Here is a 15815-nt window from a genome sequence, read left to right as displayed (position 1 = left end):
CATAAGGTATAAATGTATGATAACGTAAAACTAAACAGGTGTGGACAGAAGTGATACACCTAAAACATCACCTCTTTTTAGGGCAGGACAAGAAATAGTTTACTTATGATTAAAAAGACTGAAGTATTGGCAAAGATCTGAGCAAACAAGCACTTTCATGTACTGCTGGTGAATGAAGTGACATGCACACAAAGCTACAGTTAAAACAGCACTGTTTATAATAATGGAAGTCTTGAAGCAATAAAAACATTTAAATACTGGAGATCTGTTCAATTATGATATATTCATATAACTAGAATATATGGATAAGTCATTTCAAAAAGGACTTTTTACAGAAAGTCAGATAGAAAAACCTAGTACTAGAACTTCAATTGTTCCAAAATTGATATAAAAATTTAGTGTAAATCCAATCAGGATAAACTGGATAAAATTATTTTTAAGTGACTGTGGAAGAACAAATATCCAATGACCAAGAAAATTATGAAAAAGAAAACTGAGTGGGTATTGAGCAGATATTAAATTTTACAAGAGATACTATAATGGCATAAGAATAAACATTCCTATTTATTTCATTTAGTGAAATAAAGAAAAGATGGTTCAGAAATAAGACACAAGTATATATGGTAACTTACTGCATACCAAAAGTGATTATTTTAATTCAGTAAGGAAAATATAGTTTATTTAATAAGATGTTGGCACAATTGGCTATCCATCCAGAAGAAAGTAAAGCTTGATTCTCACTTCAAACCATATGCAAAAATAAATTTCAGATGTATTACAAATATAAATGTATAAAATAATGAAAATATTAGAAGAAAATTGAGGAGAATATTTGTATAACCTTAGGACATAAGTGTCTCTCCTAAACAAGACAGAAAACCCAAAAGCTGTAGAAGAAAGACATATAATACCACCATAAAGAATTTTCAAACAATTATATGGAAAAAAATAAAAGCAAAGACAAAAGACAAATGAGACCAGGACATTTTCCCCCCTAAATGTGATAAACTGTTAATATCTCTAACATATAAGAGCTCTAAGAAAAATAGGCAATTCACAACAGGTAAAATGTAAAACCACTAAAATGTAAAAAGACATTGTCAAGGAAAATGTAAGCTAAAAAAGCAAATGGAATACATTTTCCATGCTAGGTTGATATCATTTTAAAAAGTAGTAACCTTGAATGCTGGAAGAATGTCAAGTGCGTCAATCTTTTGGGAAAGTAATCTGGAGGTTGTATATTAAACTAAAATTTAAAAGGATATATTAAAAATACATAAACATTTTGCAATCCTATTATTAGGAATCTATCTCATGGAAATAAACCAATGAAAGGTTTATGTACTAGTCTATTTATGTACAGTGCTGTTTGAAATGGCAAAATATCAAAACAACCTTGTAATCCATGAATTGGAGAACGGTAGAATAAATTGCAGAAGAGCCAGTCTATGAAATGTTACTCAGCTTTGTTTACAAAAAATATTAGTTCACACCATATCCAATGACCTAGAGTAATATTAAGGTACCAAGATGTGTGTTAGCATGATCCTGTTTTTGTAAAAATAAAACATAAAAACTTAAAGATGTATGAATATATCTACGTAAATCTGTATAGGTATGGAAAAAATGGAAAGGAAATAGTGCAGTCAGTTAATGATGGCTACATTAAGGCCTTAAAAATAAAGGAGGTATTAGTGAGATTAACCTTTTCTGTATACATTAAATTAAATGTTTAAATTTTAACTATGACTTAAATAAAAATTTTTTCCTTCCAGTTTTATTGAGATATAATTGACATACAGTACTGTATGTGGTTTTTTTTGGGCAGTCAGGGGGCGGTGATTAGGATTTTTATATATATACACACATATATAAATGGAGGTACTGGGGATTGAACCCAGGCTAAATAGGCAGGGACTCTACCACTCCCCAACTTAACTATTATATTTATGCTCAGAAAAATCCCACAAAGTTCTTTTAATTTGGAGGGAGAAGGAGGTTTCTTCATTTCTATTTGCAGATGAAATTATGAAGAGGAAAGTTAAGTTTATAGTTTGCCAAAAATCAACACTGGAGCAAGTATCAGCATTTAAGTTTGATTTTTATTGGTTCAAGTGGTCTAGTGAAGGGCTACCCATAAGTTATTTTATAAGTTCAAATAAATAACTTGAGTTACACAAAACATTTCAAGGCCCATATCTCAAAAATATAAAGTCACTACTAAACTATAGTTTGATGAAGCCAATGCAAAAGACAGCAGGACTGCTTCTATTAGTGAAATGTCACTGCACATGGTTTTATATCACAAGTTTAGCTAACTGAATCTAATTGTGAGCAATATGTGGGTGTGGAAGCACTATGACCCATTCTTCTTGTCCTTTAAATAAAAGTAAACAGAAGATTAGTACTTTTCACAATCATCTCTTTAAAAGCATATACACTGCTAGAAAAACAAATCCACATGGGTAACTTAAGCTTTTCTCTCTATGAAAAATGTTGTTCCATTTAAAACATTTTACAAGAATGTTCATTTAAATTGCTACTTACACAAAGCCAGGAAAGTGTGCTTGGAATTCATCAAGACCAAGACTCTTCTTAGCAAGTCCTTGTTCATAATATAGTTTTTTATGTGATACGTGTGATGTTCCACACAAAATGTGAGTAGCTCTAAAATTAAGGCAAGCAGCTGTGCTGTTTGATAATTGTCTACAAAGAAAGTCATCTCATGAAATAAACACTGCAACACATCTAAACAAACAGAATAAAGTGTACATCCTATATTTTAGAGCAAAAGTAAAATTTTATTTTCTCATTTTTGTATCAATTAAAGAAGCTACAGATCTTCACTTTTTCATTAGGCAGAAGTATTAGCAGTTTTACCTACTAAATAGATACTTTCTAAGGCTCTTACTAAAATATTTAATAATGTAAAAGGAAAAAAGTCTCAATAAAAATATAGGAATATGACAAAACCCTATATTTTTATTGCATTGAGATCTTCTTGGTAATGTGTCCTTAATATGTACCGTCATTAGTAATATTAATGGCTCTGTAAAAGGGTTCACTCCACCTGTAAAGAGGAAATACCTCAAACTTTTTGCCTAAAATAGTGCAAAGCAAATTTCCCAAGAAAAATTAATACGCTTTCTTTAAAGACACTTTAAGGAAAGGATATTTTTGGCTATTTGACTATCAAGTGAAAAATATCACGTCAAGATTTTTTAACAAAAACCTTTTTAACATTAAATCAAGATATCCATGAAAGGCCTACTGAAATACAGCAGCTTTGTTTTCCTCAAGAGGCTTTGGTTTATACATTCATGGAATGATTCTAAATTGCTTCTGAATTTCAAAACTGAATGTATGTCAAGGGCTTATACAGGTAATTACCCATACTTACTAGAAATAATTTAGGCAAGAAAATATTAAACTGTGAAGAAATTATGGAATCACTGCCTTACAGAACAGAAAAAATAACTGACAACATCTAGTCCAACTATTTTATGTTTTCATGAGGACTACAGACGTAAACATTTTAATGAACATCACATGATGCTGTCAGGAGTAAATGAGCATTCTTTTTAATAACAGAATGACCATTACGTATACAAAATACAATTCTGGTTTTTCAAAGATCTTTTCTACTTTAAATGTAAGTAAAGAGTTTTACTTGCTCCTGACCAATTTGTGTAACAGCCCAGACCACAGCTAGTTATTTCAACTAGCTACTCACCATTAAAAACAAAGTCCCTTAGATTTTGTTTACAAAAGATTTTCTAACAATGATCTGTAGTGTTAATTTAATTTCTTGCTTTCACTTTCCCAAATTAGGCCATGAAATTACTCATTATACCTTTAATAATCCAATTTCTAAGATTCTTTATTTGAAAGTGGCTTTTCTAAAGCTTTGATCAGCCTGGTAGAAAATATAGGATGCTAGGTATACACAGCATACTTTCCACACTATCAGGTCCATACCCGATACGCACATTTCGAGTAGAAGTGACAGTGTTTATACTCAGATTCATGAACAATACCTAAGCGTGAGACTGTTGTAAAGATTAGTTCCTGACTGGCCTTAGCTTACTAGATTTAAAAAATAAGAACTAAATCCCCAACATTTAGATGTCTTTTTAAAAAAAAGGCCAGAAAACAAGCTCTGAATTTACAGGGGGGAAAAGAACCGACAGAATTTCAACTGGGTTTTCCATCTTTTATATTGGATAAAGTGGAATTTTTTCTGTATAATTTAAAAAAAGTAAATCTATTTTTGGATTTTTGGTTGAAAATATGTCTTCCCTAGCCTTGTATAGGTGCATTATACTCTGCATAGGAAAAAAAGTATACTTTGCATTAGTTCAAAGTAAGAATTTATACTTACCAGGACAAATCGTGCTGTTTTTGTTAGATCCAACTATATTATCTAATAAAAAAATTAAAATCAGTGACTTCAGTAATAATATCTCACATTTCCCTTGAACTTTATAACATACAAGGCACATCTTTGATCATAACCTCATTTTACCTGCATAATAATCATTAAGAATTAGTAGCTTTAGTCAAATATTATACCTCTATTGGCAATCTTTCAGAGAACTGAGTGCAGATGAAGAATTATTAAAAGACAATATAATAAATATTTTGATAAAGAAGTGAGATCACAACAAAGACTGATACATCTTCTTTTACCTTCTCTTGGTCATTTTCCAACAATTAGGATGTCTCTGCATATAGTAATTTCTTAAACTCCAGAATAACACAGATTTTAATAAGTAGTCACTCATGCTTTGAATTTTTTAAAAAATAAGAACATTATTAGTAGTTCCAATTTCTAGGCCCACATCTTAGAGCACAAGAATGTGTATCAGAGTATTGTTTGTAACGGCAAAAAGCTAGAAACAACTTAAAATGTACATTAGAAGCAGTATGGCTAAATTACAGCATACTCATACAAGAATTAAAAATAAATAGTAACTCTAGATATCAATATGGACAGATCTCAAAAAAAGCACTGGGTAAAAAGAAAAATGCAACATAATGTGTACAATTTATATCAAGTTTGAAACCATGACAAATAATACTGCATTATATATATGATAATAATATAAACAAACATAGGGATGATAAACTCCATATTCAGCATTTCTTGAGGAATGGGGGTGGGGTGGAATGAGAATGTGAAAGAAACTCCAACATAATATATATATATATGTAAACTATAGATTATACATATAAAATCTATAATTTATTTTCTTTGTAAAAAAACTGAAAAAAATATGGCAAGATAGTTTTGATAAAGCCAACAGGAAGTATATATATATGTGATGCTATTATTATCTAAATGTTTTTGGATGTTGGAAATGTTTTATTTTAAAATGAAAGTTAAAAATGCAATCATTTTAATTTATATACATAGAACCATTCTGCAAGAAAACATTCTGTGATGTGCTCTTTTTACCCATCCGACTTAGTATTTTTGAGGAACAATCAGTTGACAGATCACAATTCAATTATTTTAACTGCTATATTCCATCATACAAATATGCCACATTTTATTCACTTCCTACAATGAACAATGCAACAGCATTCTTGTACCTGTCATGCATATACATAAGCATTCCCTAGGATACAAACTCAGAAATTGAATTGATAGTATAATTCAGTGTGTGCCCACTCTACAATTTGATTAGTTTAGTAAATATTCCCTTAACTGATTTATCAGATGAATAGACATTTTCTGAGAATATGCCCCCACATGCTTCTCATTTCATCAGCTGAGCTGTATGACCAGAGAGCCAGTCATTTCTTTATACTAGTTATATTTGGTAGCATGACTACATAATTTAAATACTGCAGATTGGTGAAATATCACAGAACTGCAATATTTAAGGCTAAAATGAATGTAGCAGAACTGAATTAAAAAACAAAAACTGATGCCAAATCAGATATACAAAACTATGAATACTTAAGTACTTAACAAAAAGTACTTAAAACCATAGCTGAATTCTAAACTCAGATTGCTTCAAAAATATCTTTAGGTTTTCATTCCACTTTAATAATCTGAAATTGGAAATTGTAATAATCTAAAATCAGAATTACGGGTGTTGTTTATGCAAGAAAGATAATATAAAAATATAATAAAAAACACATACAAAAAAAGAGCCCCGATCTTTACTGAATATCAGTAAATGAGTCAGCACTCAAAGAAAATGTTTTTATAAATAGCTTCTTTTTTCAAAATTATTCCCTGCTTTAATCAACATTTTTGATTCTGATCCTTATGTTGTGAAATTAGAGAGCTTTCATTGTATTGCCAAATTGGTCTCCAAAATGATGGTTCCCCTGGGTTTTCTAATGTAGTCAATATACTGCCTGTGCTTACTCTAATATTAACTCTTACAACTTTGGGAACAACCTCCTTCTTTTGCTAAGTGCTTACATCTTTCTTCCTCAAAGTGTAATACTTCCTGCCACATTTTCTCTATCATTCTCTAGTACAGACACTCTTAAATAAAAGAAATCATGATTTTTTATATTGCAGTTTAAATTTTTCAGTAGTAATTTCCCTGTCATAACAAGCAAGTGAAGAGCCTGTTAGTTATAATACTTATCTTGCTCTTTTAAAACAAAAGTCATAAGCAGGTAAATAAGAGAGCCTACCCTTTCCACATTTGTCTTCTGAAGTATTGGTCAAAAGTGGTGCTGTGAGGACATGCATACAATGGTTGTAGAAGAAATTTAAAAATTCACTTTTTTCAGTTTTCTGAAACACACAGGATTAAAAAAAAAACTTGATTATCTTTATAATTAATAAAACATTTTCAAGAATTAGCAGTGCAGGTCATACACAAATAGCAGATACCTTAAGATTCTGTGAAAGAACCAAAAAAATTTCTCATAGTCATCATAACCATACTTTTGCAGAACTGAAAAATCAAATCTATTTCATATTACATATTAAATAAAAATTAAAGTAAGAAAAAGATGAGACAGTGTTATAAAAAGTTGTCCAGGGAAAATTATTCAAAATTATTTATTTATTTATTTTAATTTCTTTTTTTCTTAATCAAAATAATTTAAAAAAATATTGTGATCTGAAGTTTACTGAAGAATGTATCAATGTGAGAGCAACTTAACTGCTTAAAATGTGAAACCCCAGATTTCATTACATGTCCAAATTTGAAAAAACACCAAGTTAATTTGTCAAGCTACTAGGAACAATATAGACAGATTTTAGACCTTTTACTTATTTTTGTTTATTTTGTTTTTCATTGGAGAATTTATATATTTATTCATTTTAGAGGAGGTACTGGGGATTGAACCCAGTACCTCATACATGCTAAGTGTGCAATCTACCACTGAGCTATACCCTTTTAAATTTTAAAAATTTGTTATTTGGAAATTGGAAAACAATGCCTTTTGATTTTTTGGGCACTATTTTTTTATACAACTGGTCCTATCACCTTGTAATGATTTAAAAATAATACACATATTCTCTAAATTTTATGAAGGAGAAATATCCCAGGATTTTGAGACAACCACTATTAATATTTGACTACTTTCTTAAATCTTTTTTAAAATTTCTTTTACTATGCAGTTAAGATTATTTGGTAAACATTAATTTTTTTTATTGTGATAAAAAAGTCACATAAAATTTACCATCTTAACCATTTTTAAGTTTACAGTTCAGTAGTGTTAATTATATTCACATTGTTGTGTTTTAATTTTTAAGATGTTAACATACAGAGGCCAAGGGCCATAAATAGAAGTGCTAATATTTTACAAAGATATTAGCAGATTACAATCTTGTATTTTGCTGCAAATAACTGCAAGAGGAATATCATTGCTACTTGAATACTAAGTGTACAAATGCTTACTTATTTATTGTTTTTCAAAATTGTACAAAATTTCAAAAATTAAGTATTTATACATAATTTACATATTTATACATAATTTCTCATACATAAAATCTTCTAAAACTGACTAAACCAAAACATTTTTATCTTAGAATAACTTCTTACATTAGTTGTAGCCAGCATGTTCTCTGGATCAATTAGAGTACGAAGAAGTCCCATTAACTGAACAGCACCTCCTAGCTCAGGATCAGTATCACAGATCATTTGTTCAATTACTACATTAATAAGAAGGATATCCTGAAAGGAAATGTGTTTCCATTAGACCTGGTTTGGATATAACACAAACATACCAGCTGAAGCAACAAAATCAGAATCATTTAAGAAGAAAACAAAGAATGGATTATTTAAACTTTTAAACTTTTATTATTTAAACTTTTTGTTCCTTATGTTTTCAAAGTTCTACAAACACCCTAGAGTAAAAACAAACATCTACTCCAAAACAAAACAAAAGAAAACAAAAAAACAAAAATCAGAGCACAGGACAGCTTACAGTATCATCAATACGGGCAAGTGGAAAACAGAATCATTTATTAACAATTCTTGTTTACTGGAGGTTCTAACAGATTCTTAGTCTAGGTTTCAGCCTCAGGCATGAATTCAGAAGTTGACTAACCGTAAGATCACAGACATCATGTGACCCCAAAACACAGATTATCTCAGCTTTCAAACCAGAAGATCCTTTCTAGCAAAAGTATAAGAAAAAATACTCCAGTACACCACTCTGCACCAGAGGTAAGTGGTACACATTGTGTTACATAATGACCTAATGCCAAATAGATTTACTGCTGCATTAGTAACATGCTCTTGGGTCTTAATATAAAGAAATACAAAGCAGCTTTGCAAATACAAAATTTATTTGCTTTCTGCCTATATTTTAAAAGTAAACATTTTAAGTATTAAAGTAGCATACAAAGTAATGGTTCATGTCAAAGGAAAAAGCTGGGACATCAACTCAGTGGATTTGAGAACACGCTTATTATTGGGGGAAAAAGGAAGTAACTGAAAGAGATTAAATAAGGGAACTGCATGGAATGAAGATAAATTTCTTAAAATTGGGAGACTTTTGTAAAATAATAAAAAGAAAGTTTCAGTATAAAGTACTTTTTGTAATTATTTTGTTTTTCTAGCTCTTCCTAAACTTAACATTCAGTGTTATCCAAAAATACTATTTCCTCATGAAATTATATTAAATGAAATGAAGAAACAACATAAACCATGCCATAGCAACTTAACTGCTTAAAATTAGAACCCTAACCTCTACCACATTTCAAAATTTGAACACCAATGAATAATTCTGTCATGGCATCAGAAACATAATGGTATTTCTTCAAAGAGGTATTACGAAATATAATTCACACAGTTACATTAATATATCTAGACTCAAACCCTATTTCAGTTAGAGGAGAAAGAGTAGATTCTACCTTAATCTGGTGCTGTTCTGTATTCTGGTATATTCAGCAAAGTGTACCACACATAAAATGTTAAGATATTACATAAAGGTGTCAGCCAGTGAACTTTCTTCAGTGACATGGCACTTACTTACTTTAAATTTATGTCAATGTGTACAACTCGAGTTGTACCAATTAATTAGGGTCTCAGATAATTTGCTCAACTAAGTGTACTCATCTTACATAAGTTTATTCATTTAAAAGTATAATTTTTAATAAATGAGAATTTATTGAAAAAACGAGAATTTAGGTTATTTCTAAATGAAAATACAGTGGCAAGAAAGACTTCTTAAGGTATAGTTCATACACTGAAATGATTATTTCAATATATATACTTTTAAAGCTTTTCACCCTTCTCTCAAATGCAGTGTCTCACAAATCCTGCTTTCATAAATACCAATGCCATATTCTGCTGGTCTACAAGCAGAGATAAAAGGAGACTGACCTGTGCTGACCAGCAGTCCCATCAACTGGTGACTTGTGGAAGTGAAAAAAGCTGATATATATATTTCACAGTATAACAGACTGCTAGGGAGAACTACAGCCTTTTCAGTAGGTAAGAACTGCCTTTCTCAAAGACTTCTGTTAAGACTTTCCTGACAGACAAAGGTACATGCTCCACTGAATGCTGTTTAGAACTTTTTAAGGTACCCAAGCTTGAGAAAAGACAGTAAGTAAAAGAAATCTTTGAGTTTAAAAACTATGCTTAGATAAGATCTTTATAAAACACAAGCAGCAAGTAACTTGGAAGCCTACTAAATAGCAGAGGAAGGTTAACTGTCAAGAAAGTTTTAGAATAAATGACAATCCGTGATTGTTTAATCTCTAAGACCACCACTGGGTGAGAAAACTCACACCAACAGAAAATAGACTACAAAACAAAATAGAGACCTAGAGGAAAGGCATTTCCCTTCACCTATCTCTGAGTAGCCACAGCTGATAACATCCCAAGGGAAGGAACCTAGGCTTTGGAAGAAAACGGGCAAGGGAGATTCTTTAGAGAAAAGAACCAGGAACAGCTGGTTTGTTTAATCAAGAACCTACAGGGACAAGGAGTCTAAGGTACTGATATTCAATAAATGTTTTAACAAACCAATGCAGCACAGCTGTAAATGAATGACTGCTGTACGTGTGTTCTCCCTTTTCCCAAACAGAAGTTGTTTGTGATTAGGAGCCTTATTTGGACCTGAAAAGGGGTGCACAACACCCAGATATTCTAGATGTGGTACTGGATACAGTACCTCTCCCTTGAGGAGAGAGTGGGTGAGGAAAGAAAAGTGTATATGGATGTTAGGTAGTTACAGGGATGGGCTCTGGCTGACACTACTAGATGCTAATCTAGTCTCTATTCTTTGTCCTGCTGGCAGAGCCCAAATTTTGTCAGAGAAGCAACGTATTCAGCTTAAAGATTTTATTTCCCAGCTTCCTTTGCTGCTATGGGTAAGTCACTTCTGGCCAAAGAAATACAACCAGAAATTGCTAAATGGAATCCCCAAGAAAGCATTATTTTATTTAATTTATTTTATTTTATTTTCAATTGCATGTAGCTACTTTCTTACTTTTATTAATGTAATTACTGAAGTTCTGTATTTTAAGGTATACATTTTACTTTGTATCCATGGACTCTCCTTGATACATAAAAGTATCATCAAGTATGTAAAAAATAAACAAGTCAGATCATAAAACACAAACTGGACAGTAAAAATATGATATTCACCTTTCAAAATAAAAAGTTAAAAACAGACACAATTTTAAGAAATAAAATGTGGTATGTTCAATACAAAATACTGAAGTCAACCCATAGAGATTAGCTTACATATTTTTTTAACTTCTTATTATGGTAAATTTCATTCTCCAGAATTATTCTGAAGCAAATTCCATATGTAATTCTATAAATAATTTAATGTAAGACTTCAAAAAGTAAGGACTTTAGAAATAAAATAACCCCAAGGCTATTATCATATCTAAAAAATTAACACATGAATATATTCCTAAGTGAGAAGTACCCTGAAAATACCTGCCAAAATAAGTAATTCAATAGTAGTTGTATTACTTATCCAGTCAGATTCTAAAACAAGTTTTAGTGACTGTTTCAAAGGCAATTAGCATAAAAATATGTGAAATCTGTAGCATACCAAAAAAACAGTGATTGTTGCTAAATCTATCCTTCCAGCTTGGATAGAAATTATAACTACAGCAAAAAATGTTAATACATCTTTGTGTCTCACCATGTATTTTAATACTGTAATCCATGTTTCTCAAACCAAATCTGTTCCATAATACCAGAAAGAAAAGTTTGAATGCTGTGCATTTATTTTAAAAGAGCATCAAAATATCCACTGCCCAATAAATACAGGTAAATTATTTTTTCTTTCCTTTAAAAAGTAACCACCAAAGCAATCTATTAGAATTCAGCATGTGGAATCCTTAATTTTGGAAATTAAAAAAAAGTAATTTATCCTCTTTTGTGGGCTAACTGAATTCTTTTGATGCAACAACGTTTTTAAATAGTAAAACTGTTAGACCTCAGGAAACTCAGGGAAATGAAAGACCTGAAGACTGTGACTACAAGAAAAAATTGAATTTAAAAAAGAAATTAAAAAGGGCCTTTTCGTTGTTAAAAATCAGCAGCTGCTTCTCTACATCTCATGCATCAATCAAATGTAAACAAGGAAATATTTCTAATGAAAATAGAAATAAAAGCTTTAAAAGTTAAGAATTCTAAGTTAGTATCTTATTATTCTCATAGTTTGGGAGATTTTATGATGAATCCCACACATCACTGAGGGTGAAGAAATAGAAGTGTTAATTTCAAAGTTATCTTCTGTAAAGCATGGCACTAAAATAAGAGTATCAACAGTGAGATTATGAACTGATTAATAAACTACGTATTTATTTCTTTAAAGTCAGACTTCATACAATTTGGGTTTTTAAAAAACTTTATACTTAACACAAAATAACTTCTTTTCTACTGCCTAACAATAGCAATAGCTCAAACTGATTCTAAACTAAAACTGTTTTGAAAACACTGAGAATTACTAACAAAGATAGAACGTAAAACTCTAAGCAGACATTAAGAAATTAAACACAAAACATATATACTACTACAGTTTAATTCAACAGTAACTCAAATACACAAAGATCAAATTAACATTAGGAATATAAAACTTTAAGAGACATAACTGTACTCTCTTTTCTACTTAACACTAAAATATAGTTAATAGAAGAAAGAGTACTTTCAATTACAGCTATATGTCCATTTTGTCCTTAAAATAGTAAGGGGTAAGTTTAAATATTTTTGTAGTGGGAAAACAGAACATTGGTCTCATTATTAAATGTTCATTCCCACTAAAAAAGACACATTAGAACAAGTTAAAGCAATGTCTTAGTTATACTAGATAAGTGCCTGGCCTAAGTAAGGGCTATGAATTACATTTCATTAGCACTTGAAACTTTTTTTAAGACCAACATCTGAGAATTTGATTCTGTTATTATCTATTTATCTCAATACTAGTTTGAGTGCATTTTTTTCTTACAATAAACGAATCAATTGTCATATTCTGGGCTTGCCAAAGTCACAATTGATCAGACATCTATTATTATGCTTCATAAAAGATTAAAATTATGGTTCTGTCTTTTCTCTCAATAGTTTGCAAACACTACTTTATAGGTAAGTTACACAGAACCAGAGCATTGTCACTTACATCATCACTCTGCTGGGCTTCTTGCATTACAAATTCTCGGACCATGGATGGACTAAACTCTACTAGGTAAGAAAATATATCCGTAGCAGCTGATCTGACTTGCAAATCATCCATACCCTGACAAAAGGAAAATTTGGTTATTTAGAGAATGTTAACAAAACTTATGCTTGCATCCCCCTTTACTCTCCCAAGTCTATGTCAAACAAATTTTTGGATTTAGACACTGTACTAGAATCGAAATACATAACATCTCCTATCCTTTTCTCCCTTTTCTTTTACAAATATTAAAAACTTTAGGGAGCTCAATGGTTAGTTTCTGCCAGTTTTTACCACCATAAAGACAAATAATCAGATATTTTAAGAATCAGCACAGGATTATAAAGCACTGCTCTACAAATGTTGCAAAAAAAAAATTGGGGGGTTGGGGAGAGGATTCTTGATTTATATACTTGCAAAAATGTGAATGATATCTCCTAGTTAAGGGTTCAAAACCTTCCAGAATCTGTCTTTAGTCTTGGATTTGCCAATAAATCCTTAATAACTGATTCTCTCTTTTATGACTCTCCTAACAGAAAATGCTTTTGAAACAATCTGAATTATTTTCACTTTTTCCCACAACTTAGTTTTCTAAGGTAGTGATCCTGTGCTTTTCCCCTTTCAATACAGGATACATGATTCATAAGTTAAAAATCTCCAGGTGATTATGAAAACATTCCCTAACTTGGTAGTTCTCAAAGTGTGGTCCAGGGAATCCCGGGGAGGGGGTCTAACACCTTGAAAAAAAAAGGTCTAAAACCCTTTTCAGAAGTGGATGAGACAAACTATTTTCATAATAATAAATAACACTAAGGCATTATCGGCCTTTTTCACTCTCAGTCTACAAGTATAGTCGGATTTTCCAGAGGCTGTAAGACATGTGATATCACAACAGATTAAATGAAGAAGCTGCTATGAGAATCTAGCTACCTTTTATTAAGCCAGACATTAAAGAGATTGAGAAAAAATATGAAACAGTGCCAATCTTCTCACCAATTTTCTTTTTGTTTTGGAAAAATTATTTTTTTATAAAAGTTACATTATGTTAACATGTAATGGGTTAATTATTATCATTTTTAAATGAGTTAATAAATACTTAAAATTTTTCTCAGTTTTAATTTTTTATACAATAAATGCCAATGGATAAAGTTCATATAAACAAAAGTATGAGAATCACTGCTTCAACCCCACATTGTAGCATGAGTCCCCTTGGTCCAGTCTGTTCTCATTCCACTCACTGGTCTAAAAAGGAAAGCTATTTTATTAGTTTCTATGAAACATACTTAATATTATTATAGAAGAGAGGATAGTTTTGTAAAAACATGGGATTTTTATTCATATGAAGTTGTATCATATGCAAGCAATTACCTATTAACACTACAAATTTAAGTTACTAAATCTGAAGACTGACAAACAACTCTTGCAGTAATTCACTATCAAGTGAATCATAACCTAAATTATAAAATTCAATATGCATTACTACAATGAATAATTTCCCATCCATAATATAAATCTATTACAAATTCACAATTTCAAAAACATGAAAAGAAGCTATGTAATTACCATTACAATTTCAAGAGCAGGAAGAATCCCCAACTTCGCCAAAGTCTTGAAAAATGCATCCCTGTTTTGAGGTTGCAATGTCTGAGAAAATGCACAAAATTCCTTGAAAAAATTAACCTGTAATGTTAGAAAGTATAGTGAGAAGCTGACACACATTAAAAGTAAACTTGGGGCAAACAGTAATGTGATCTACCACAGTGCAGAATTCTCTCTTCTCAAGAACAGATTTTTTCAGGGTATCCCAGCTCCTCAAAACCTACATTAATGAACACAGAAATCATGTGACAATAAATGGTGGCTGGGTTCCTAGGAAGTCCTTATAAAGCAAAATTCAATCTTTAAAAATTGTACAGAACATTAGAGATTTCCTAGTATAAAGGACTAATTTTATAAATGAGAAAACTGAGTAGGCCATTAATAAATAACTACACCAAAGATTACTTGGTTGATTTTAACTTAGAATTCCTTCATTACTTCTTAAAACCCAAGTACCTGATTCTAATGTTTGAAAAAATGGCAAACTGCTGGTAAACAGCAGTCACTATTCTTTTTCCCTGAAGCAGAATCAAAAAAGTGATATGAACACATTTGAAAGAATAAAAACATTTTCAAGAATCAAATTATTTACCATTCATTTATTCAAGGACTCTCCTTACCTCTTGTTTAAAAAGAAAAACATCTCAATAATGTGAGTTTCTAAAACCATGAAAATGTGCGTCTGTAGCTCTGGCCTAACATAAACCACATGTCTGATTTTGTATTTATAATGTACAAATTCCCTCACTGGGGGGAAAACCACATCAAAATATCTCTAAAAATTTCTAAGATACACAAAATAACAAGTTTTAGAAATTCAGAGAATAATCATTTAATGGTATAATTTAAATACAGCTGACCCTTGAATAATACAGGGGTTGAGTGCCCACCCTGTGCTAAGTCAAAAACCTGCATGTAACTTATAATAGGCACTCTGTATCTGTCCTATCACATCTGAGCTTGGACTGTGTAGTACTACAGTATTTACTATTTAAAAAAGTCCGTGTATAAGTGGACTCATGCAGTTCAAATTCATGTTTCTCAAGGGTCATCTCCATACATCTTTCATACTAACTATAAAATTTTTTCCTTAAATTAACAAGTTCAATATT

General features: G+C 30.9%; 1 protein-coding gene across 4 annotated transcripts in view; it reads right to left on the bottom strand.

Moving 5' to 3' along the window:
• PPP4R3B (protein phosphatase 4 regulatory subunit 3B) overlaps window positions 1–15815 on the bottom strand; it is a 52422-nt gene that overhangs the window by 16111 nt on the left and 20496 nt on the right. For 3 of the 4 annotated variants that reach the window (XM_031467062.2, XM_010989750.3, XM_031467063.2), the window contains exons 6-11: window positions 14668–14784; window positions 13069–13185; window positions 8022–8153; window positions 6661–6763; window positions 4382–4423; window positions 2548–2706 (exon numbers count right to left, since the gene is read on the bottom strand). In XM_031467062.2, the coding sequence (XP_031322922.1) occupies window positions 2548–2706; window positions 4382–4423; window positions 6661–6763; window positions 8022–8153; window positions 13069–13185; window positions 14668–14784 (670 nt within the window). The remainder of the gene's footprint in view (window positions 1–2547; window positions 2707–4381; window positions 4424–6660; window positions 6764–8021; window positions 8154–13068; window positions 13186–14667; window positions 14785–15815) is intronic. The other variant, XM_064494479.1, reaches the window with a different exon arrangement.

Source organism: Camelus dromedarius, chromosome 15 (assembly GCF_036321535.1).
Source record: "Camelus dromedarius isolate mCamDro1 chromosome 15, mCamDro1.pat, whole genome shotgun sequence".
NCBI classification, from domain to species: Eukaryota; Metazoa; Chordata; class Mammalia; order Artiodactyla; family Camelidae; genus Camelus; species Camelus dromedarius.
This window is presented reverse-complemented; position numbering and strand designations above follow the sequence as displayed.